The sequence below is a fragment of the Condylura cristata genome, unplaced genomic scaffold (genome assembly GCF_000260355.1).
Source record: "Condylura cristata isolate star-nosed mole 26May11 unplaced genomic scaffold, ConCri1.0 scaffold00007, whole genome shotgun sequence".
NCBI classification, from domain to species: Eukaryota; Metazoa; Chordata; class Mammalia; order Eulipotyphla; family Talpidae; genus Condylura; species Condylura cristata.
Window position 1 is genome coordinate 37,880,015 of NW_004567108.1, and position 25,068 is coordinate 37,905,082.

The 25,068-nt window shown below is 39.4% G+C and overlaps 1 protein-coding gene across 3 annotated transcripts in view; it reads right to left on the reverse strand.

Moving 5' to 3' along the window:
* ARHGEF28 (Rho guanine nucleotide exchange factor (GEF) 28) overlaps nucleotides 1-25,068 on the reverse strand; it is a 252,950-nt gene that overhangs the window by 199,312 nt on the left and 28,570 nt on the right. For all 3 annotated transcript variants that reach the window (XM_012721846.1, XM_012721845.1, XM_012721847.1), the window contains exon 2: nucleotides 12,779-12,822. In XM_012721846.1, coding sequence (XP_012577300.1) covers nucleotides 12,779-12,811 — 33 coding nt within the window. In that variant the 5' untranslated portion in view covers nucleotides 12,812-12,822. The remainder of the gene's footprint in view (nucleotides 1-12,778; nucleotides 12,823-25,068) is intronic.

Here is a 25,068-nt window from a genome sequence, read left to right on the forward strand (position 1 = left end):
CAGCGGGCGGGTCAGGAGAGGTCTGCCACGCCATGTGGTCACCTCTGGGACAGGCGGGAATCGAGCTCATGCAGAAATGGCTTTAGCTTCTCAGTGCTGTGCTTTAACCCTCTGCACCACCAGGGAGGGCCAACACAACCTGCTCTTTTTAAATTCCAAGTTGGTACAAAGTCCTTGGAAATTTTTGAAGTTAAACTTAGTCTTTGACATGGTTTATGTAGGCAGGTGATTCTAAACTAGACTCTAAACTGTTTCATGAGTTTCCCCTCTAAATTTCTTCCAGTGCTTCCCTTTCCTTATTACTGATCTTCACACAAGAAGTCATAAAGACAAGACCTTGAGAGACATGGCTCTCTAATAGTTGCACACTCTCAGAGCGATTCCTCATCTGTGCTACTTGCTCTAGGTGTTAAATTATTATTGTTACTGAGCAACTCCCCCTCTACCCCTTACCAGACAGAACTCTAGGGGAGGAACTCAGCCTTCCAAGGTTGATGGTCTTACTCTCTAAATTTAGAGGAAAAGAGTTTGCACAATTAAGTATGAGGACATGGAGAGAGCTTGGCCCACCTTAGAACATGGAAAGCAAGCAGTCAGAGAACGAGGTTTCAATGCCCGCGTTGCCCTTCCTAGAGAGGTGATGCACCTTCCATCCCATGCCTACCATCTCTCCACTGGTAAATGGCTCCACGGGCTCACGCACCCTCTCTCAGCAAACACCCTCACACCTGGCTAACATCACTCACCCTTCTGAATCCAGGCTCCTCCAAGAAGCACTCCTGAGCCCTTCAGAAGTTGAGGAGTACCCTCAGCTTTTCTTTATGCAACATTTACCACAACAATCACGAATCATTTTCTGGCATGATGCAACTGCCTGGCTGAGCAATTTGTACATACTGTACCCAGCAGCAGACTTACCATAAAGCTCAGGAAGCTTAAGCTTCAGGGTTCTCTTTCAAAAAGCCCTGGGAGGACCCTAAGCACTATACAGCTGTTTTGTAATCTGCAATAGATACTTTTTAAAATGGGGCAGAGCTTGATGGCACAGCCTGGGGTAGTCACCAGGACCATCAGAGGAAAATAGCATGGGTTACTGGGAAATTAGCTGGGGTCTGGTGTTTATCCAAAGTGTGTTGGGTGAAATATTATAGAAAAATAAGTAAGTAAAATGACCAATATTCTGTGCTGAAGGCTGGGGGAGAGACTGTAATTGCACATAGGAACACTGTGATTCCAGTCAATTTCCCCTCAGACACAATTTTCCTTCCTGGTGGGCAGCACAAGGGTGTCTGAGCACATTTTCAGGATCTGGCTAAGAGGAAGCTGGATTGTGAATAATTCTGTTTATAGAGTTTACCAGCTTTTGAAACATTTTGCAATTTCTTATAGTCATTTTACATAATTTTATATTTATTATTTTAACATTCCTTAACTGAAAAAGAGCCCTTCAGACTACATGTTTTAGGCCCCACAAAGCCTATACCTCACTTAGAACTTGACATAGAAAGCTGGTCACATAGATGCATGTACAGATGTGCCCAGGGTAGGTCATTTAATGTCTCTAAGTTCCCCTTCCTAAGATCAGGTAGTTCTAATAAAATAGTGGTATGGAAACACTTTGCAGGTACATACTGCAAGGTGTTCTGAACAGGTAGGGGGAAAGCATGATTTTTTCCCCCCAATATATGAAACATAATAGAGTACTGAAGATACTGGGAAAGAACAGCAAAAAAAAGAGGTTAAATAAATTTTAAAAAGGGCTTGTGTGACATGATCAGAGATCATCTGAGTTAAAAAACTCTTCAGGCAAGCCCTCCCTGATGGCACAGTGGGTGAAAGTGCAGCACTACGAAGCTGGCCCACAGCCACTTCAGTGAGTTTGATCCTAGCCCTGGAGCTGACCCACATGGCGCGGCAGACCTCTCCTGGCCTGCCCGCTGCTCCCCTCAGCAGTGTGCTTCATTGATCTGCCTGTTCTGCTCCCACTCTGCCTCAGGTGAATCCTCTCACCCCCTGCACCTCTGGCCTGTACCCCAGTTCTGTATGTATAAAATAAATAAATCTTGAAGAAAAAAAAATAAAACTATTCAGGAATCTTGTTAAGAAGGTAAAATTTTTCATTTCCCACTATTTTGTCAGTGCTTCCTCATCGTTAAATTCCAATTCTTAACTGTCTATGGCACAAAGACATTCTTCATTTGTACTGCATGTTACATAGAGTGTCTCCAAAACTGAGGTAAGAACACTCAAACTCTAGGGCTGATGCCCCAGACTTCCCAACCCTCACCATTTGATAATAGTGCCTCCTGCTTCAACCGTACTCTGATCCTTCGTGCAGCTGGAGTACAAGAAACTAACGTGGTTTTCCCCATTCCAAAATAGCAGTGGCCACAGACCTGAGGATGGGGGTCTGTTGTACATAGAAATAAGCCAACAAAACTAGAGTGCTTCCAGCATGAACATCAACCACTGTTACTGACTAGAGCTAAGCTCAAACCATGTATCCATCAACAAATATTTACTGAATGCAGTACTAAACTAACTACACTAGAAAAATCAGTATAAAACTGCTTATTTAAGTCTTTACTGTCCTGGTATTTACATTTAAAAATGATAACCTCTGCCCCCCAAAAATGTAGTGTCAACAAAATTTTATCAATGGTATGACATTTAGCTGAAACCTACAGAGTTAAGAATGTAATCACAGCCTTCCCTGGTGGCGCAGCAGGTTAAGCACAGCACTAAGAAACTGAAGCCACTTCTGCATGAGTTCGATCCCCACATGTCCCAGAGATGACCATATGGTGCAGCAGACCTCTCCTGACCCACCCACTGCTCCCCTCAGCAGTGTACTTGGTCAGTCGGCCTATACTGCTCCCTGTTTTGTCTCTGGTGAATCCTCTCACCGCCCCTGCACCTCTGGCCTGTACCCCAGTTCTGTATGTATAAATAAATAAATCTTTAAAAAAGAAGATTGTAATCACACAAAGTTAGATGGTGCAGGGGTATGCCACGCAGAGGCACATACAAAAATCTACGGTGAAAATCCAAGTTCTACTATAATTCTCCTGAGTGATCAGGTCTGTGCCAGTCACAGATCCTGGCCCAAGCAAATGCTGATAAAGGAACAATCCTACCTCACTGAACCTCGGTTTTCAATCTCAGTTGTCTTATTTGTAAACTGAGGATAGTTCCTACCCTCACAGAGTATTTGTAAAAATTCAGTGCAAGTTCATTAAAGAACATGCTGGACAGTGTTTGGCATATAAAAGATATGTTTTTAAGCTATTTCACTGGACCCAGTGTCTATTTTGCTCCAAATAATTTGCCCTAATTAAATGTGAATGCCAGTATTATTTAAAGGCATTTTAACTTTTCTAATTCTCTTTTCTAAAGCAGGAAGTTATTCTCTTTGAACTGGTCTTGCCTTTGGCCACATGTTACATCAAGGGCACACAGGCTAGCAACATATCTTAGTGGTTGCCACAGTCACCAGGAGGTAAGCACCTTCTTCGAAAATGGTGACCTAACCCAATGAAAACACATCTTCACAAACTGTCAGTAAAATACCAAATGCACAACTTCCCAGTTTTATAACTTAGACTAATACCATTCCTGCCTATGGAACTGGAGCATCTTGGGCACAGGTCTACAATAAGAAAATGTGCAAAATGCTAAGTAAAGAGAGGACTGGCTGGTGAGATCAGAGAAGATGTGACTGGAAAGCAAGAGAAGAATGCAGGGAAAGAACAAATATTTGAGGGAAACAATAAAGGGCTTGACAAAAGTCTAAGAAAATGGCAACTCTGAAGAAGCTAATGGCAACCATTCAAAGATTAATTAGGGTCCTAGCAGAAGCCAGAAGAGAGACAGCCACGAACATCAGCACCTCTTGGTGATTGATGAACTAAATAGGATAAAGCAACGAATGAATCAGGAAAACTCAGGTTTAAAGCGTAGGCATTTGGGAGGAATGATAGGAGAACAGGCATCAGAAAGAAAGAAAGGAACTTGGGTGAAAGGAGAACCTGAAAACCTTTTTCTTTTTGTAAATAGAGTGGTCTGAACTTGAAGCCAATACTCGATAACTGAGTAGAAACAGCAAACAGGCTGGCTGGAACATAAAAATCTAGGACAGAAGTCAGGAGGAGGGACCAAAATGTAAAACCTTCAAGGGCTTGCTGTGGGTGAATCAACAAGGAGAGATAAGCTCACCTAGACAGAGGAGGAAGGAGAACAGCCCTGGAGAACAGCCCCATAAGCAGAAAAGAAGGGAGCACAGAAGTCAAAAGAAAATAAGCAAAATTCCCCAGACACCCCCTATACCTGTTTTAAGTCTAAATCAGAGAGGCCACTTCCCCCATTTAGACTGCCCACATACTTCTCTTTCAGTTACTTTGATCATCACTAAAGCTTCTGTATCTTGGGCATATGCTCTTCTCCCACCTCTCCTCCCCCCTCATTGTGAGCTGGTCATACTGGCTCCTGTATCCTTCCAATAAAAAAGTTCACTGCACATTGCAGGCCTTCCCTGGTGGCGCAACAGGTTAGGACTCAGCACTGCAAGCTAGCCGCAGCTACTTCAGTGCAAGTTCGATCCCCAGCCCAGGAGGTGCAGCAGATCTCTCCTGAGCCCCCTGCTGCTCCCTTCAGCAGTATACTTTGTCAATCTACCTGTCCTGCTCCCCACTCTGTCTCTGGCGAATCCTCTCACCACCACCTCTGACTTGTACCCCAATTCTGTATGTATGCATAAATAAATCTTAAAAAAAAAAAAAGTTCACTGCTACTCCAGGGCCTCTTATGTGCTGATTCTCCTACTAGAAAGCTCTCTGGGGATCCTGGTTCCCACGCTCTCTAACAACTGGCACAGCCACTGCATTCTCTGCCACTCATACCACACTGTTACATTACCCCGACATAAACCACTACCTGAAATTCTTAGGTGTTTATTGTTTTATCTACTTTTGATCCATCATTCCATTCTAGCATTGGCTCTAGGAAAGTGAAGTCATAGGACCTGTTTCCCTCCTTGCTATATCTCAGTGCCTGGTGTAGTGCACTGAATAGAGAGTGGGGAAAGAAATACCTTAGGTTAAGCAAGAGCAAAGAGCAAGAGCAAAATCAGTGGCCATCATGTCACCAGTTTCAATAAAAATAACAATGTCTAAGTGATACTGTAAAGTTCTGGGAAGAAAAGGGAGGCAGGAGTTAGAAATATCTTATTCAAATACACACAGATGGAGTGCCTGAGGGGGTGGGGGGAGGCAGGAATTGTGGGTAACGCCATGTCACCATACACCACACTGTTTACAAGCACTGCCTTTGCAGGATGTGTAAACAGGGCATTTTGAAAGTATCACATCTTATTTCCTCTACTGAACATTCTCCAGAAGTAAAAATTCTGACCCACCGTGCTTTAAAATTCCTAAGGTGGTAACAGTTTTCAAAACCAACAGAACAAAAATGTTAATTACTTCAAGTCCTCCCTTAAAGACAAGACTGCACATTACCACAATTTGTGGGGGCTGTCCCTGAAATATGGAAGCGAGACATCAGACTGTAGGAACACTTGGTATTTATTCACTCACAGCCCCCAGTCTATAATTCTCTGAAAATGGGTGCTGGGGCTAATTCTTCCAACCATTTCCTGAAGTTTCACATCTTACCTTTGTACTTTTCCTTAGAAGTCTGTCATCTGAGTGACGGGGCACCACAGAGTGCCAGAGTGCCGAGAGGAAAGGACATAGTTCCTTTTAGGACATGAACAGATAAAACCCGCGGAGGACTTAAAGGACATCCCTCAGTCAAAGGTTTTGCTGAGTCTGAGAAGTGGTCTTTTCCCTTTTGTTCCTGCCGGAACCATCAAGCAATCTCTTACAGCTGCTAAGGAGCTCGAGAGTTCACAGCTCATGAAGTTGACAGCCTATGGCTGCTGGCCAAAAGGGGCAAAAGAGTTACCATGGTCCTCTTGCTCTACAGCTGGAGCGCGTTGCTTTAGAGTTTATTCACCTCTTCATGAAGAAGACAGGAAAAAAGGCAAAATGTGAAAGAACAAGACCAGGGTGAACAGGTAGGGAAAGGTCAGACAGGCAGAGGCAAGAGCCACAAAGAAAGCAGCATCAGCAAGCCAGCTCAAACAACAAAACAGAAAACCACCAACCGGTGGTAGCTAGTTGAGATGCACGTGCTGTGGTTTAAGCTTAGACACAGGTATTGTTAATATAATTTGCTAATTTGCACAAGGTAAGCATTTGATCTAGAAGTTGATTTCAGGCAAAAGGCCTCCCAATTCTAAAAGTCAGAGTTATGTGTGTTGAAGGATACCAGCACCCACAGCTTCTAACACCTGAACTAATGAAATTTCTATTAACTTCAGCACGGGGCAAATAACTATCAATTAATGGCCCAACATTCTGTGAATTTGAAAAGATCAGGGCTTGCCTAAACTTAGTTACAGGGACTATCATCTAGCAGGACAAAAATAATAAAAAAAAAAAAAGAAATGAGACTATGATTGAAGGTACAAAAAAGCAGCACCTGTCTCAATGTGGTAAAGCTCACGGGAGACTGCAGGCTGGAGAGGGTAGACTGGCATCTGAGTCCCAGGCCAAGGGGCAGTGGGGCTATTATGATGTTGCAAGGGGGAAAGGCCTTTTTAATTAGCCAGTGAAGTGGGGAAACACCAGGCTTATTGTAGGACCTATTACTAACAAGTGTTCTGAGAAAAAAAAATTTTGATGTTTTAAAATCCTATGTGTCATATCAGCTGAGTTAACATAAGTCAAAGTGTGAACTGGGCTGCCTGTCTGTGGGTCCTCACCCACGTGCTTAAAATTTAGTTGTACTGCAGGCACACACAAAAGGGTCAATAATGGGTTAATTTACAAAAGGTGAAAGGAAAAGGAACAACCCAGGAAGGAGAGAGGGATACAAGGTAACTAGAATATCTAACCCGCTCTGCTGACTTGGAGCTCTGGTAACAAACTACCTGATAGCACCCAGTCATGTGGTCCCCAGAGCCAATTCCCGAGCCAGAGAGAGAGTTGGACAAAATGGCTCCCTATTTGTCCCCCAAAGTCCCAGAATGCCGTTTTAGCTCCGCCCTTGGGTCCTCACAGTTCTTTCCCTGGTACTGCTGGGAGTTGTAGTTTCCAATCACTGTAGTAGGGGGTGGAGTCCAGAAAGCTGGAGTAGGGAGTGGAGTCCACAAAACTCTGCAGAGTTCCTTTAGGAAATCCTTCCCTTTAACAAAATGAGCCTTACTCGCTCTCAGAATGTGGAAAACAAGGCTGACCCGCAAAGGTAGTCTGTCCTCGGGTGTCTTTACATAATAAGAGTACAACTCGGTGATCAGGAGAGGTCAGTCACAGGCAGCCTGTGGGGGTGCAGAGCCACAGCCAGACAAGGCACAGCATCTGGAGGACAGGATTTCCTTAAACAGGAACCAGAAGCCAGAGGGAATCCACAGGGGTCAGGAAGGAGGCGTCTGCCAGGTGATCACCAAGTCACCTCAATAAGAAACTGCCTCCGTGGAGTAGAAATGGTTCTGCGACTGTCCCAGAGTCCCCCACCCCAGCCCACCCCACTACTAGAACTAAGGGGTGCTTCCATGGCCAAGCATTCAAGGAAGCTATACCTTAGCCCAGAAATAGAAGCAGTTGTTGGGGAAACTTAGCTCAGCAACCTAAAGGGCTGATCAGACCATTAAGCTTCAGATTACATCTTCAATTAATATAGGCCATGAGCCCATAAGCAACCAATATAATTGAGACCAAGCAAGATACTGCAACTCAGAGTAAAATAATAAACATCAAATGCTAAGAGCAGTGGGAAGCTATTTAAACCCAGCTGGCAACAAGCTACTGAAGTGAAAACTCAGCTGCCCAAATGGTTATACAATCTACAAAGAAAGAAATGATGCTCTTCTCAGTCAGCTGTTGCAAGCAATTCGGCTGGAAGAGGGCAGAGAACAAGAGCCCACACGCAAAGGGCCACAGGCACACCCTCTGCAGATGTTATAAAAATCTCCATGGACTCGATGCTCATATTAGCGAGACCAACAAACAGCAGAAATGAAAGAGTGTGGCCAAAAGAGAAAAAAAAAATGTTTTAAGCAAGCAAAGGAATATTTGAACTTTCATAAAATTAAGAACATGCAACATCATGTTACCTTTCCCTGTACAATGAAAACAAGAACATTACTCCCGATTTCTCAATAAATTAAGTCCACTAAATATTTCTGAAAGTTGCTGAACAAAGTGAATTTACATCTCATTTGATAAATAATTCACTAACATTTGAATTATGTTCACCCTTCACCCAGAAACTTCACACTGGGAGTCTACCCCAGCCTCAATATTGAAAGATACAAGGAAAAGGATGTCTAACGAGTAACCATACACAGTTGCCAAGAACTGAAACAAAGTGAATACCCATTTAAGGGGTAATGGCTTGAGCCACACCCACACATTAAAAACAATAATTAGAATTATGTCTGAAGATTTATAGCAATTTGTACAAAGAATTGCTGAGTTGATAAAGCTGTATTCATAATATGACCCAGCAATGTTTGTATATGTACACATGTATAGCATAGTGTGAATACAAAAAAAAATGTGGTAATATATATACTAAGTCAGTGTACATATGATCAAAGTTTATTGCACATTAGAATTACCTGAAGGTTGTTAAAACACAGGGATATCACAGAGAGTGTGATACAGCAGGTCTATGGTGAAGTCTGAGAATTTGTATCTCCCACAGGGGTATACTTGGACTGCAGAAAAGGACTTCAGGTATTAAACAGCATTAAGTGGGAAGAGAAGAGGTGTGAAATAGGGAGGGGTTAATGGAATCTGTTGAAGGTAACAGTTTTCTATATGACTCCTTTTATGGAGGGTGTGTGTGTGTAAACAAATTTTTAGAGGACTGTCACCAAAATACTAATAAAAGTTCTTTCAAAGATAATAAGATTACTTGAAATTCCTCTTGGTGGTTGTGCTTGTTCTATTTTAATAATAAGTGTCAGCTAAAATAAAGTTTTCCTTTTCAAAATTCAAATACCTAGTGAGCGAAATCTCTTCTTTAGAATCTGTGCTTGCATCATTTCCTTTCTCTTTTCATACAACTAATACTAAAAGCAGTGAACTGAAATAAACAAATAAAAACAACTTTATGGCTTCCAATCTAGGTCTTCAAGCTCCCAAGAGGTAAGGTAGAAAATAAGCATTTTAAAATAAAAGTAATTCTAATTTATACTTTTTCAGACTTTCTTACTTCTCTTTAGTGCCATCACTTGGAACAATTCAATGAGCCACTATGGCTCATGTTAAGCAAAATAAGTCAGAAATCAAAAAACACAAAGAATATCGAGAACAAAGGGCCAAATATAGCCACGCTCATAACAAACCCTAGAAAGGTGGTAACAAACCCTAGAACTGTGACAGGGGAAAGGAATCCTGCAGGATTATGGGGATGACTGAGGCTGCTTCGGTGGTGGGTGTGGTATAATAACACTTAAAGGGGTGTGCCTCTACCTCTCAAACATCATGATTTAAACCAACATTAATAAAATTTTTAAAATTAGAATGAGTCTGGGGCTGAGTTTAGGAAAATCCTCACATTCCAATGCTAACTCGCCTTCCTAAGGAAAATAGAAATTAGTCAAAAAATTCAATATCACAAGAGAATAAGAGAATCACTTCTGCTCAAGGAGACTCTGGGAAGAAAAAGAAAAATATTTAAGTTCTTACTTTGTTATCATAATATAACGTTAAGAGAAAAAAAGAAGAGACAAACCAAGATTTGAAAATAGTAGAAGTAATAGAATCTGAATCTGTGTGGCAAACAGAAAAGTTTAAAAAAAAAAAAGGGGGGGACACTGAGAAAATTAAGTAGAAAGTAAAGTTAAAAGAAAAAAATTATAAGTATTGATGTTCTATATGATTAAAGACATCTCTGCCACCATTAGGAAGGATTCTCTTTACTGACCCAAAAATAAAGATAAACATTTAACTATAGAAATGTTACAGGAAATCCTAACCTGTTACAATTAAATAACAAAAAATTCACCTATAGGACTGTCCCGGTACCCTATTTCGAAAGGTGGGTGGAAGTTGGGGGAAAATCTCTACCATTTCCCCTATCTTACTTCTCCATTTGTGTGATTTAATTATCCTTGAAATAAGCCATAATTTTTATGTTGAGTCCTGTCAATCAGATTTTCCAGTCAATAAAATACAATTGTACTTCCTATTATTTTATAATTCTGCGAATCATCTCTCTAGTTATGGACTTATCCAAATATCAGCTTTTGTTGAGCTTGTCTCCTAATTATACAATTGCCTGAGTTGTTTTGTTTTTCTAAAAGAACCGGTCATAACAATTGGAATGGACTGTCAGAAATACATAAAAGTATCTAAAGTAAAAGACCCAATGCAATATAGCACTGTCAAGTTACAAAACCTCATTTAAATAAGGGATAAGGGGCTGTCAATAAAATTAAACACAAACAGAAAACTCTGACAGAATATATACCAAAATGTCAGATTAATGTTTTATCATGATGATGGGATTAAACATGAGGCTTTAATTTTTTTCTTTTTGCTTCTCTTTATGTCATTTTTATGACAAATATGTACATGAAACACAATAAACATAAAACAATTGTTAAGGGTTTCTAAATCATATGGTAGTAAGTTAGGAGAAAATAGAAGACAGAGGGTTAGAGAGAGGGCCTGCTTCAAGTTACAGAAACAAGATGTAGTTCAGTTTTTCTGTCTGCTCTACATGTTACTTATTTAAGACTTTTCATTGTAATATATCTTGCTAACCTCTTACTGCATAGATCCAAACGTTCAAATTGGTTTAGATCAGTTTGCCATAACACTGACTAAAATATTAAGTGAATAAAGCAGATTACAACCATACTGACAGTAAAAGTCATCAGTATGTTTAATAAATGTCATGTATGTCAGCTACAATGGGGCAATAATCAAACATATATTACCATTTAGGCTAAGAGAAAAATTCCCAATAATGATAATACTAGAATTTTAATCTATACTTATTAAAAGAGCTCTTCTAAATGCACACAGATTGTATCATGTATTATGCTGATGTTTCCATATCTTCCTATATGCACAGTAACTTTGCCTTTTAATGCCAACTCATGGTGAAATCATCTTGAAAGTCATTCATGCATGTATTAGCAACAAGGAATATAAGTTATCTGAAGTGGCAACATGAGCCATTATGACCGAGGTCACATGACAAGGTACATCACAACATCTGTCAGGATGGACAGTGAATGTCAGAGCACTCAAATCCAGGGAGGTTAGAAAAGAGGGGGAGCTGTTTTAGAATTGTTCAGATATATTATCTATAGGTGATAAGATCATGAGTGAATTATTGACATTTCTGTTTATCTCATTTTATTCTACTTAGTTGGTATCATGTGAGAATTAGGAGGGGGAAACTTTTTGTTTGGTCTCTGTCTCTTCTCTCCTCAAAGGTACTACTTCTTCCTCAGTGTGGTTGTAATCTATTAAGTATGAGTTCAAATTACCTATGCCCAGATGTTGAATGATTATACAGTTCTTTATCATGACTAGGTTTGTAGATTTCTTTCGATGTAGGGGAGCAGGCTAGAAAAAGAGCAAAGGAGAAAAAGGGCTTTAAAATGAAAGGCTTGGGAGTATTTCAAATTTAGCCTCTGAATATTTTTTTTATCCACAATCACACCTAGGCTGAGGCCAATGTCTCCCCCCCTTTTTTTTTTTAACCTGTAAATCTCAACCTAGAGAAAGTACTGTAGTCCACTGGAGAGTCCCTCAGGCAGCATTTGTGTGATTCTGAAATCCACTTGTTTTCTCATCCTATCAATCTCCAGAGACTAGAGGGGGGTAGGGTGGAGAGGGAGAGCACAGAGGTGGTAAAGCACAATAAGGGGAAATGGAGGTAGATGTTTTAATTGACAGAGGATTCAGACTGAATTTGTTCCAATCCATGATATTTCATTCTACTATGTAGAAATTTGAACTGAGGTGATAGCCTTATTCTAGATCTAGTATTTGCACTCCATGAGTTGATGGGTCAAAGGCCATGTAAAACCACAGTTCTCACACACACATTCATCCTCTTCCAGCTCCCAACTAATACAGTCAGGATGCAAGGAAATACATTTTGCCTTAAGTAAAGGAGGGAAGATGAAGGCATCTGCCCTTTTAGATGTAAAGACAATCAACTTACATCCCTGTTATACCCAGTAACTGCTCACATACTAGACCCTCTCTCAACCCAGAAGGCACACTGAACTAGGACTCTCTCTGGGCAGCTGGCAGCCAATCCCTGACTACCTGATCTGCATCTCAGCACCATTCCTTCTGTATTCCTATTTCATGATTTTAGCTCCCTTAATAGCCAGTGAAACTTCCCCCTGCAAAACATATGCATGGAAAATATTCTTGACTATTATCAGTATACTAGCATTAACTATGTCCAAATATCGTCCATTTCAATGAGTATTTCTGAGTCCAAAAATCACACAGTTAAAGAAGAGTCTTTCAGGGAACTAGAATTAAAACCCAGAATTTGGAGCCAGGAGCCAACCAGTTTTCAAAGACTCCATGCAAATACTTGAACTACACAGTAACACTCAGTATTTTGTTTTTCAAAAGCCTGAATAGTGAGCAAATCATTTCTCCGCACTTCAGTCACATGGGCTAAGTCTAAGAAAGGGCCACTTAGACCTGAAGCGCAATGCTTAGGAACTTACGTAAAGAGGTGCTTCACTGCAGCTCAACTCCATGGCTTCCGCATCTGCAACGAAAATAACAAATGAGAGCAAGTATTGCAGGAGGCTCCATGTAACCACACAGAACTGTACCCTGCCCTTCACTATGAATATCATCAAGGGAGGAGTCAGCTATTTAGGTAAGAAAGCTGCAAAAAAAATTATAAAGACATGGGAGGCTATATCTATAAATCATCCTCCACTTTCTTCTTTCACTTAATTTCCACGTGTGAGGTAAACCTAACACCACTGACACTGGCTGCTGCCTTAGTTGGTTATCCCATCGTAGATCACTGAGGTCAGAATCTACTTTTGGCCAGAAGAGGCAGGAAAGTTTTACTGCCCTCAGGCATCAATCACGGAATGCAATGTCCTGCAAACCCTCATCACCACAGGCAGGCATCCCATTGGTCTCTAGGTATGTCTGTCCCCTTAAAACCTGAAGGGAGCTTCTACTTAGAAAAAAGGAGCCAGCACCATTCAGAATGGATTCCTTGACTGAACACCCAGGGAGGCATTCCAGAGAGGTGAGCAGGAAATGTCTTGGCTCTTGGGGAGCTCACAATTGAACAATCTTTAGGGATTGGGAGAAAGTGAAGAATGAGTTGCACAATTCTGACTGGGGCAGACAGAGAGGATCTCTGCACGCACCCTGCTCATGGGAGACAAGGCAGGCCTCTGCACCAGGTGAGACCTTGCTGTGCTGTCCTGACCACACTCCAGCCACAGCACTTGGGGGACTTCCCTTCTGGTTGTCACATCACAACCTCAGTTGATATCCCAGAGGACATAGTTGACAGAGAGGAAAATACTAAAAATTCTCCTTTTAAATTCTCTCATTCTTAATATGAGTTGTTTGACACCTCACACACATGCTGGCAGCAGCTCCTCCTCCCAGCTACATTCCACAAGTCATCTGGAGAGAAAACTGGGTCCCACTAGGCAGAAGGGGGCATTTTCAACCCACCATGCCCCGTGGCATTTCTGTAGACCCACTTAAAAGGACATGTGGATTCCAATCAATTTTTAATGAAACAATCTGAAATTGGAAGAATGGTTGAAGGCATTCAGGAAATTAAACACTAATAACAAAAATGGCAAAAGTAAAACTCATTCTTAATAGGAATTGTTCACTAACCACACCATGAAATACAAATCAATCCCAAGAGCATGGGATTCATGTTCCAAATTCAAAATTAGCAAGAAGGTATTTAAAACACAAATGTGTATCTGCTAGCACATTGCTGACCTTCATAACCATATTCTGGGCCTCAACAGACTACCACACCGTGAACAATCTCAGTCCCTTACAAACTCATTAATTTGGTGACAGAATTGGAAGAACCTTTGAAGATGACTTAACAGCAAAATCAACACATTCTGTAGTATATGCAGACACGGTAGTTTCTAAAAGCTAAAATAACACAAACTATGAAAAAAACTAAATTATAATACTCAAATTTAAGTATATTACAACAGAGTTAGTCATGTCAAAGGTTTGCCATAAACTTATATGAAGTACAGATGTTTTCCATGACAGCTTGGGGTATGTTACAATTTGGCTGATACACATTTTATCTGATCAAAAAAAAAAAGTCATTTTCAGTGAGAATATAAATACGTATTCTAAAGAGTGAATTGTTTAAAAAATAGTGTTCTATAGGAAAATTCTGCAGATACCACCACTGAGAAGACAACTACTCAGCTAGGACATTCAAGTCGTACCATATTGAATGTCATTCTATCCTCATGGCCTGATACCGCAAATTAAGAGCTTGAGGCAAAAGCACAGGGTTCTATGGGATATCAATCACTGTGATTAATTTCTGAAATAAAACTTTCAAATATACTCAAATTCTTATGATTTCAGTGACAAGACCATAAAAATCTTTACCACTGTGAGATGTGTTATACTGAAGCAAAGTACTTTAAAAAGTTATCAAACATAATACATAATCTTCTCTTACAAAAAAATTAAGAAAATTGTTAAACCAACATTTTCCAAATAAATACACACATTGGTCCCATTACTTAAAAAGGGATCATTAACAAATTTTACTATAAGGTTTACTCTTGATAGCTGTTTTAAATTGGGGGATAGGTCTAAGACTATACACAATCAGAATATACAATGTTAAAATAGACACTCAATGCTGCAGAATACACACTGCATGGTTTATAAATGCATAAGGATATATTCTACCATGTCTTATTTAGTAAGGGTGCATGACACTCTGCAGATCTGCTCCTGTAAAGTAGAGTTCCTCCCCCAACACTCATCAGGTATTTTTCCAGATGCTTTTCCCACCGGCTTAGTAGATGAAGGTAGGAGCTGTGGGGTGTGGCAGGTTCCAGAACCCAGGGGATCCATCTTCATACACAGAGAAGGTACGTGAGCTAGACTGAGGAATCCAACACCCCAGCTTTACAAAGGATCCTGTTTCTCCACTTTTTAGTCAGCACAAAACCAACGTCAAATATCTGCCCCAAATTTGGATTATAATATGAGCTCAGCCAAAAGGTAAAACATCAAGGGCTAGACAACCTGTTATTTACATTTCATCTTAAACTAAATAACCATATAACTCCTGCTATAACTCTACCTTTTCCTATTTTTCAGTGCATTAGTTTAAACACCATTTTAAGCAACAATTATTTTGTTTTTCAGAAAAACTACTTTCACTCCTTGAAAAAATAAACTGAAATCCCCACAGTTCTCAGTCTCAGTCCCAATCTCTCCAAAACTCTTATCAGAATGTCCTAGGTAAGTTATAGAGAAAAGAATTTGGGGCAAATAATTGATAATCAAACTACAAATTGAAAGACTATAGAAAACTATATTCTCCTTTAGATTGTCCCAAAATTAATTTCACTTTCACAGTAAAAACAATAGGCTCGGTGCAGACTTGCAAAAAGCTGCTACGCTAAAACATGCTATACTTCCTTTTATATCAACTCTAATAATAAAACAAGTCTGTATTTGCTAAGTAAGTTACAGCTTCCGAAATCCTTCATGGAGGAACTTTTCACTATATAAATACTATGTTCTGTATTCTTCATTGTATTTCCTAATACTTGAGTTTTCCACCTGTAATTCCAGAATTTTTCAGAATCATGTACTTTTTTTAAAAATCATACTGCATTTGTAGAAAATGCTTCTTGGCAAGATGAAAGTCAAAACATTCTTGTATTGCTGGTATACATCAGGATATGATTTGACACAGTCAGAATTTTTAAGTTCCCAAAGATGTGAGATGGGAAATCGTATGAAAAGAACCAGATACAAAAGATACAATGACTTAGACTATAATATATACTACTCCACTGATTACTAGCTAACTTAAAAGAAAATATTAAATATTTAAGTTAAAATGGGAAAAGAGTGATAGTCAACTTAAACAGAAGAAAAAAAATTGTTCTTGACTTTATGAAACCCTGGGTTTTTCAAGCTTTTGCATGTAAAGTAAGTACTCCAAAACTAATTCAATATAAATCCATAACTCTAATCTTGTCTTTGACATGCTGATCATTTTCTTGTATGACTTTAAAGATTTATTTTAAATCTTTAAAATAAAGATTTAAGTGGGGTGTCGGCCAAAGAAGTGTGAGAGGATTCACCAGAGACAGAGTGGGGAGAAGAAGAGGCAAAATGACTGAAGTACACTGGTTAGGGGAGCAGCGGGTGAGACAGGAGAGGTCTGCTGTCCCGTGTGAGTCAGCTCCCTGGGCAGGATCGAACTTGGTGCTGCAGTGGCTGCTGACAGCTTCACAATACTCATACTTGCATCACCAGAGAGGCCCCTGACTTTTTTCTTTTAACTTATATTTCTTTTTACAAAAACTATTAATTCATGCTCAAAGAATACCTATAGATACTATTAATAACTGCACATGAAAGGTTAAGGATGCATCAGGCAGTGTGTTAAGTATTTGACAAACTCCATCTCAGATAAGCATCACAGCAACCTTGGAGGTGAGTGTAGAGAGTCTTTGTTACCTGAAATCTCCCTTTACAAGTCTCTGCAGTTACAAGGTCACACTCTGAAACAAAAGTTAATTAAATGAACTTATAAAATTACAACTCCTTCCCCCACTGATCCTCCACCACCTTCTCCTGTCTATTCTCCAGTCGTTTCATCTTATACACCAACAAATTTTTCTTCTTGTTGTTTTGGTCTTGGTATGATTACCAGATGTTGTAAATAAAATACAAGTCCATTAAAATTGGCAATGTCCTTTAAAGCAGGTGATACAACTAAATAAAAATGAGATAAGTGTTTTTTGAAGGACTGGTGAATGGCTCACATCATATATGAAATTACTGATCATTGAGATTGGAACAGATAACTATTAGCAATTAAAAAAGAAAAAAATCACAATGAGATAATGGCTGAAAACCTAATATTAAAAGAAACCTTCAATATTAAAAGAAACTTCTCCTCCCTACCTTGTGAAAATAAATGGAGAGGTTCTTGGGTATTTCTAAAAAATGTTACTTTGAAAATCAAATGTGGTAGTGAGATTATCTTGCTTAACTAACTCAGGAAAAGTCACAACGCCCTGACAATTGACTTCACCCTAGCAGAATCGAAAATTAAACTTGTATTAGATCACACAGAACAGGACAGAACTGGTATTCAAGCAGCTGCTGCAAGTTGGTATTCAAGAGCTTGCACTCCTAGTCAGAAAGCTCTGCTGTCTTTAGCTAAGGAAGTAAGGTACACCTTTTACAGAAATTTTGTTTCATTTTTTAAAAAAAATTCAGAGAATCCCAGATAAATGTTTTTCCCCCACCTTTTCCTATGAAATCTTATTCCCCATTTTAAGGAACTTTGCTTTAGGGAGCTTTCCTCGATACCTGCTTACTCCCAACAAGAGGACCTCAACACCCTACTTCAGATACAAGGAAGAAATGCTCAAAGTTGTACCTTCAAGCTGGTGTGAATTCAGCCTGTCTGACCCCAGGGTCCACACTCTCCTTAGACTCAGCACAAAATCTCTGTGTTACATAAATAGGGCTTGAAGACAGAAATTTGCCTGGTTAACAAGCAGCAAAGCCCCTGTGAGAAGTGCAGGCTTAATAACAGCTTGTGTTTGAACACTGACTCTGCCAAGTTCTATCTGTAAGACTCTGGGCTGGTCAAGTCCCTTCATCTCCTTGGGCCAGTTTCTCATCTGTCAGGTAGAACTTATAACACATACCCTGGTAAGATTGTTGTTAGGATTAAGAAATTTGAAAAGTAAAAAAGAGAAAATCTTAAAACCTAATATAAATACTCAATAAATGCTAGATACCAATTGTTACTGCACATTTAGCAGATATAAAGGGTTTTTATGCATTCAAATCTTGTTTCAAATGAAATCACTCAGAACCTCTAACTATGAGACTCATGAAAATGATTCTGCAATAGCTGGGACCAGGCAGGATCAAAATGAGGCTACCCAGCCCAGCCTCACCCTTATAGTCCAGAGAACTCTGTAGGCGTCAGGAATTCTGAAGACCACTGTACCAGATAATTACTGTAAAGCTCCACAGAATTTGATTTGACTCTGTAGCTGAATGTTTCCCCTACATTTTGAAAATTCAAAGGGCAGAGCAATTACTTTCTGGGCAATTCTATTGTCGCCTCAGTTTGAAACCTTCTGTACTTAGAGGGAATGTTGATTCACATGCAAAAGTAGAAGTGCAGCATTATAATTATATTTCACAACTTTTATACTCACCAGAGGAGAAGGAAAGAAGAGTGAGACAACTGGGAAGAAAGACCAGGTCTAAGGGAAAAGCCTTCAGTTCAAGCACAATGGAAATGTATAAGAGCACATTTCAGAAATAAGCCTTCTGCTGAATACACAGCACTTCTACAGACCTGCATCAGCCTCCAGTTACCTGAGTTATGCAGGTCAAAGCAGCTTCAAGTGAAAGACTTGAATTATTTGGTGAACTCAGTGTGGTGAGATGTCTGAAGATTAGAAACAACACAGTAACTATTCAATAGGATCTCATTAATTCAAACTACTGGGGGAGGTGGGGAGGAAAAAGGGAAGCCAGTCAGTCTGAATGGTGCAGCCTAAATTAGAGAATGTTTATAAAGTACAAAGAGGAGCATGAGTTAGCTGCTAACAAAATGTTCAGCCAAACCTGTCACACTCATTTGAATTTCACAGGATATATTTGCACACAGACAAAGTGATTAAGCACTTAAAAAGCTTTTTATAAGTTCATTGAATATATTCTTAACAGCCCTACTTATGCTATTAATCCATGCAGTGTATCCTTCTTACTTAATGTAAATTTGCCACCGTGGGCAAGATACAACCTACCAAGGCATCAACTTCCTCACAAGCAATAGGCCTCCAACGACCCCCTATCACATTCAAGCATCAATTCATGGTCTCTTCGTGAATGCACAGCACCATGCAGGCTCCATCACTAACAATCTCACAGCTCCACAAGATGAGCTATACGTCCATGTAAAGTTTAGTGTTTTAAGGAGCATTTTTCCACTGACCTGGCAGAGTATGAGAGTGTAGGTAAGTATGAAGTGATACATGAGCTGTAGAAGTGAAGTGGGAGCAAGGGGGAATCATCAGCCTGAAGATGGACATGGATACATGTTATTTTTAATAAGTGCTAAGGAGTTGGATAGGTTGAACTAACAATTTAGAAGCCAGAAGGAACAAAGGTGAGCCTGTCACATAATTCATTTCTAACACAAACACACCTGACATCTGTGCCAAAGGCGAGCAACAGAAGATGGGAATATCTTCCTCCAAAGATCTAACACCAACACTCATAATTGCTATCATTGTTTAGTCAGGATTTAACACACAGTACACTATATTTTATCTATCCTACGGTGGTAGAAAGCAAATTAAGTTCAGTAAGTGTCCAACTGATATTGACAATTTCTTGGACAGAAATAATGATCAAATCAAATGTATCAAGCACCTGCTTCTTCAGCATTTCTACTTTATTTTCCATTCATTTATTTATCCATACCATTTATTAAGGTAATAGAGCAGGAAAAAGAATAAATCACAAAGACAAGGGGATCCCACTGTTAAAACTGACATGGCAGGTGTGGAAGCCCCAAGATGGTTCATGAGTTGATGCCTAAAAGTCTGAATTCAATATAAGAAAGATTGTGGGGTTTTGTGGCAAAGCTGCTCAATCTATAAAAGTTTAAATTAGCTATTGAAATGCCTGTAATGTCTCCCAATGTACTGCTGGGAAAGGGGTGTTTGAGTTAGGTCTAGGTCTCAACAAAGTCTACCTAAAAGGCCTGCCCCTATTTTGTAAACTATAGACTTCCCTTTTTTTTTTGCTTTGATGGGGGAAGAACAACTCCTTTTTCATGCGAGATTGCTGTAAATGAATGCAGCAGTAATTAAACCATGATTTAATAAAATATGGTTCATCAGTGGACTTTAGACAGCTTATGAACTGCATTAGATTCAATGAAAAATTTTGTGTGCATGTACATTTTCTAATGAAAGTTAAAGTTTCTATCAGTGTCTCAAGGGATCACTGATCATGAAAAAGGCCAAGAACTTGTTTTTTTTATTTATGATCTTGGAAATCCCACTGTAAAGGGAATGAAAAGTCATATTATAGACTGAAAGAAAATACCCAAAGTACTATTATCCAGAATATATAAAGAGCTCAAAAACAATCCAGTCAGAAGTTGGGCAAAATATGTAAACTTTCTAGGCAAAAAATGGACAAAAGATATTCAGGTATGTCATTGCAATGGCAAATAAACACCTGGGAAGACATTCAACATTGTTAAGCATTAAGAAAACACAAATTAAAACCAAATGGATGTAAACTAGATTTATTGTGATCATCATTTCAAAATACATTTATATATCAAATCGTTATGCTGTATACCTGACACTAATGTATGTCCATTATGTCTCAAAAAAAAAAAAAAAAAACTTGGTTCATCCACATATTGGAATGATATGCCAGAGCTAAAGATAATATAGGGCTATTTATTTAATGACATAGAAAGATGTCCATTACATGTTTAATAAAAAATAAAGGTATAGGGCCCTCCCTGGTGGCGCAGCGGGTTAAAGCACAGCACTGAGAATCTAAAGCCGCTTCCGCATGAGTTCGATTCCCGCCTGCCCTGGAGGTGACCACATGGCGCGGCAGACCTCTCCTGACCTGCCCGCTGCTCCCCTCAGCAGTGTACCTCGTCGATCTGCCTGTTCTGCTCCCCGCTCTGTCTCTGGTGAAGCCTCTCGCCGCCCCTGCACCTCTGGCCTGTACCCCAGTCTGTATGCACAAATAAATAAATCTTTAAAAAAAAATAAAGGTATATTATATATGTACAACTCCATTTTAATATTCAATCTACATATATGCAACAGGTAAACAGAAGACACTGGAACACTTCAAAGCTAAAAAAAAAACCTACAGTGAGCTACCAATACACATCATTCCAGTAGCTAAGAACAAAAAAGCAGTGAATCACCAAACACTGAGAAAGATGAAGAGAATGTAGTTTCCTACAATCACTCATAAATTACCATGGGGATGCAAAAATGATATAGCCACAAGAAAGTCTGGTATTTTCTTCAAAACTAAACACACAATTGCTACCAGCAAGACCATTACTGGATGTTTTCTCCCTGGTGAAATAAAAATTTATGTTCACACAAAACTTCTATATGGTTGTTTATAGCATCTTTATTTTTATTTTTAAGAGCAAAATGCTAGAGTCAGCCCAGTTGGCCTTCAGCAAGTGACGGGTAAATGCTGTATCAACAGGCACACATGCATGCACATCACAGCAATATACACTGCTCAGCAGGAAAGAGGGGTACAATGGACACAAATTAGTAGTAGTAAAAGCTAACCTGAAAGGTTAAAGATTACATAATTCCATTTATATTTTCAATGAAAACAATTATAGAAATGGAGGATGGACTAGTGGTTGCCAGGAGTTAGAAACAGTATTGAAAGGGAAGGAGAGAAGGTGGTTGTGATTATAAAAGGCAACCTAAGAGATCTTTGTGGCTTTGGAATACTTTGGTATTTGGAATTGTTCTTGGGTGAAGCTGTACAAGATGACAAGTAAGTATAGGAATTTAAAATCACACATAGTAATGAGCAAAAGTACAACAGAGAAAGCTGAATGAGGTGGGCATATTGTACTTAAGATGATTGGGATATTATACTACAGTTTTGTAAAATGTTAGCACTGGGGAAAACTAGGCAGAGAATAAAAAGCATCACTGTATATTTTCTTATAACTGAATCTGAATATACATTAGATAAAAAAATTGTCAATGAAATAAAAAGTCATGCTAGGAACATATGGTGATCCTTCTCCCTTGTGGTGGCCACCACAGCAGTGCTCTCCCTCTCCTCCTGTCTGCATTTTCCAGGGATACTGTCATTGCTTAAGATGTTTTTAGAATTTTAGAAATTCTAAAAACATGTTTTGTGGCATTTTTTTATTATTTTTGTATGGTTAAAAGGTCTTCTTCCTAAGAATGAATTTAAATTTTTTAAATAGCAAAAGAAATTCAGCATCACCCTAGGGAAGAAATGTGAGTAGATGAGATAGGAAATATTCTTTAGGAGCAAAACAGAGTAACTGCTCAATCAAGAAGCTGGGTTTTTCTTATGGGAGTTGGGGGGGAGGTGTGGGGGGTGGGCTTCAGGGCTTCAGAGAAAAGTCATATTCTGGTTGAAAAATTCCTTCAGCAGGCCACTAAAGGACCTGAGATGAGGCAGAGCTTACCTAAGGTTGCCTTTTTATGAGCAGACCCAGAGATCACTGATGGACTGGAGAAAGAAGAAAGCAGAGACAGAGTAGTTGGAGAACAGGTACATGGGTACTTTCTTGATACTAGGAGGCGTTTCCAGTCACAAAGGGAACTCAAAAGTCAGTAATCTATCAGAGGAGACAGCCACTACCTGCCCTGTGGCTTCATCGGTATTTCAGGCAATAATTTGTGGCTCTGTGTTTTCCCTTCCCACCTCCCTATCTCCAGCCAGGCTTCTAGTCTTTGCAGAAACAGAAGTACTCTCCAACCCCACAACAGTGAAGACACTCTTAACGTCGAATAGCTAGATTAGTACACCAAATTCTAGACAATGAAATTAGTGAATAAATATGTAAACTTGGATGCTTCTAGAATGATGCTTTAGCATTAGAAATATAACCTTAAAGTAAAGAATAAAAGAAATAAAGCTCAATCTTAGAAATATGACTAGTTTTGAAATATATAATTTAGATCAGCACATTTACTCAGAACTTCCTATGTGCTTAATGTAGGTTTAAAATATATATATATACACATATACATATATGTCTCCCTTCAAGTACCTAACAATCTATTTGAAAAGGACATGCAAATGTAAAATAAGCAATAAGCTGAATAAAGACAACTAAATACTAAGGATAATGTAACTATTTACTTATTTTAGAAATATTTACTGAGACCTTTTATATCATAGGCACTAGGGACAAAAAGATAAATCTCGTCCTACAGAAATCGTGAGTTCAGTGAGAGAAAATAATGAAAACATAAAATACTGTGAAGTTCTGTAAGTGCAGGGAGACAAAATACTCAAATCATCCAGAAGCTGAGGTTTCAAACAGGTAGAGGGAGATGTTGAGGGGGAAGGGACATTTAGCAGTAACAAGTTTGACATGTGATAACTAGTGCCCTGAGCTGGTCAAAAAGCACGGGTCTGGAATGCAAGAAAAAAAAGAGGTCTGGGCTAGAAAGAATGATTTTGATAGTATAGTGCTTAGAACAAACTTGGAGAACTCCAAGAGAAATATCAGGGCTGACATTTGTTAACTGTTACTATGCTAGACAATAAGTCTAGATCATAAAATGAGTGCATTTTAATTCATCTAATCTTCACTACCAGACAGAGCAGGTGACTATAATCCTCACATTACAAATGAGTAAGACACAGAGGTTGAATGCCTGGCTCAAGATTACACAATTAGTAAGTGGGAGACTCAAGAGTCAAATCCAGCCTTGTCTGGTTCCATACCCCACACCCCAACATATGACTATATCACAATGTCAGAAATTTAGAGCAGGAGTAAGATGGAAAAAGCCAAAAGAAATGGACAAGGAGGAAAATTCTGTGAATCTAAATGAAGCAAGGCAAGATAAGCACTAAGAAGGACCCACTAAAGCCAAGGTTTGAGAGGTGGCTGATCCCGTTGGCCAAAGCCTGATAAGAATGGGTGGAGATAACCATGTGGTAAGTGGGTTAGAAGTGGCAGCAACTATGTTAAACAGTAAATACTGAAAGAATTCAGAAAGAAGCTTTATGGCTTAAGTAATCAGAAAACACTTCACTGGGAAAAGACATTATAAATTGTGTATTAGAAAAGAGGAGCAAAGAACTGACATTCAAATAGTTTCACTGGTGAAAGCAGCATCAAGAATTTCCTTTGTTACTGTGATTGACGTGCAGCCATACTCTGCACTACTGCAACCTGAGTAAAGGTGACAAAAAATAATAAGCCAAATTTTTTTTATCACATGTGAAATTCAGCATTTGGGATTCAAGATTAAAACAAACAACAACAACAAAAAAAAAAACTCTCCAAAAGGATCAATATTATAATATGGCAATGAGTACCTAGAAATCTTCAGCTAACAAATATGTATTAAAAAACATGGTTCTAAAAAAAAAAAAATGGTCCTGATGAAAAAGGGCATAAAATATAAGCCTTGCCTTTGAGAAGCTTACAGAAAGACAAGTCCAAACATGAACAGTCCAGAAACAATTCAACAGCTTAAGTAATATAGTTCAATAATAACACACTATGCTTAGAGTCTACAAAGGAATGCGTGAGGTCAGGGCAACTGAGTACTCAGGAGGAGCCGTGGACTTTGGAAATGAAAAAAGCTACTGGTGGCCAGTTTGCATGCTATAGAGAGAAGTAATGGGCACTTTTGTTTTATGTCTGTCCTTGTTAGTGAGGAATTTGTTAGCTTTCAAGGGTAGGGGAAAAATACGAAGACGTCAAAGTAGTGGGGGGACATATCCTGGCACATGGAACCTACTGGACATGGGTATTAAATGCCCTATTATTAGGATAGTCCTGTACACTAAAAAAATGTCCCAAGTCCAGGCCCTCCCTGGTGGCACAGTACGTTAAAGCACAGCACTAAGAAGCTAATGCCACTTCCGCATGAGTTCGATACCCGCCTGCCCCAGGGGTGACCACATGGCGCAGCAGACCTCTCCTGACCCGCCCGCTGCTCCCCTCAGCAGTGTA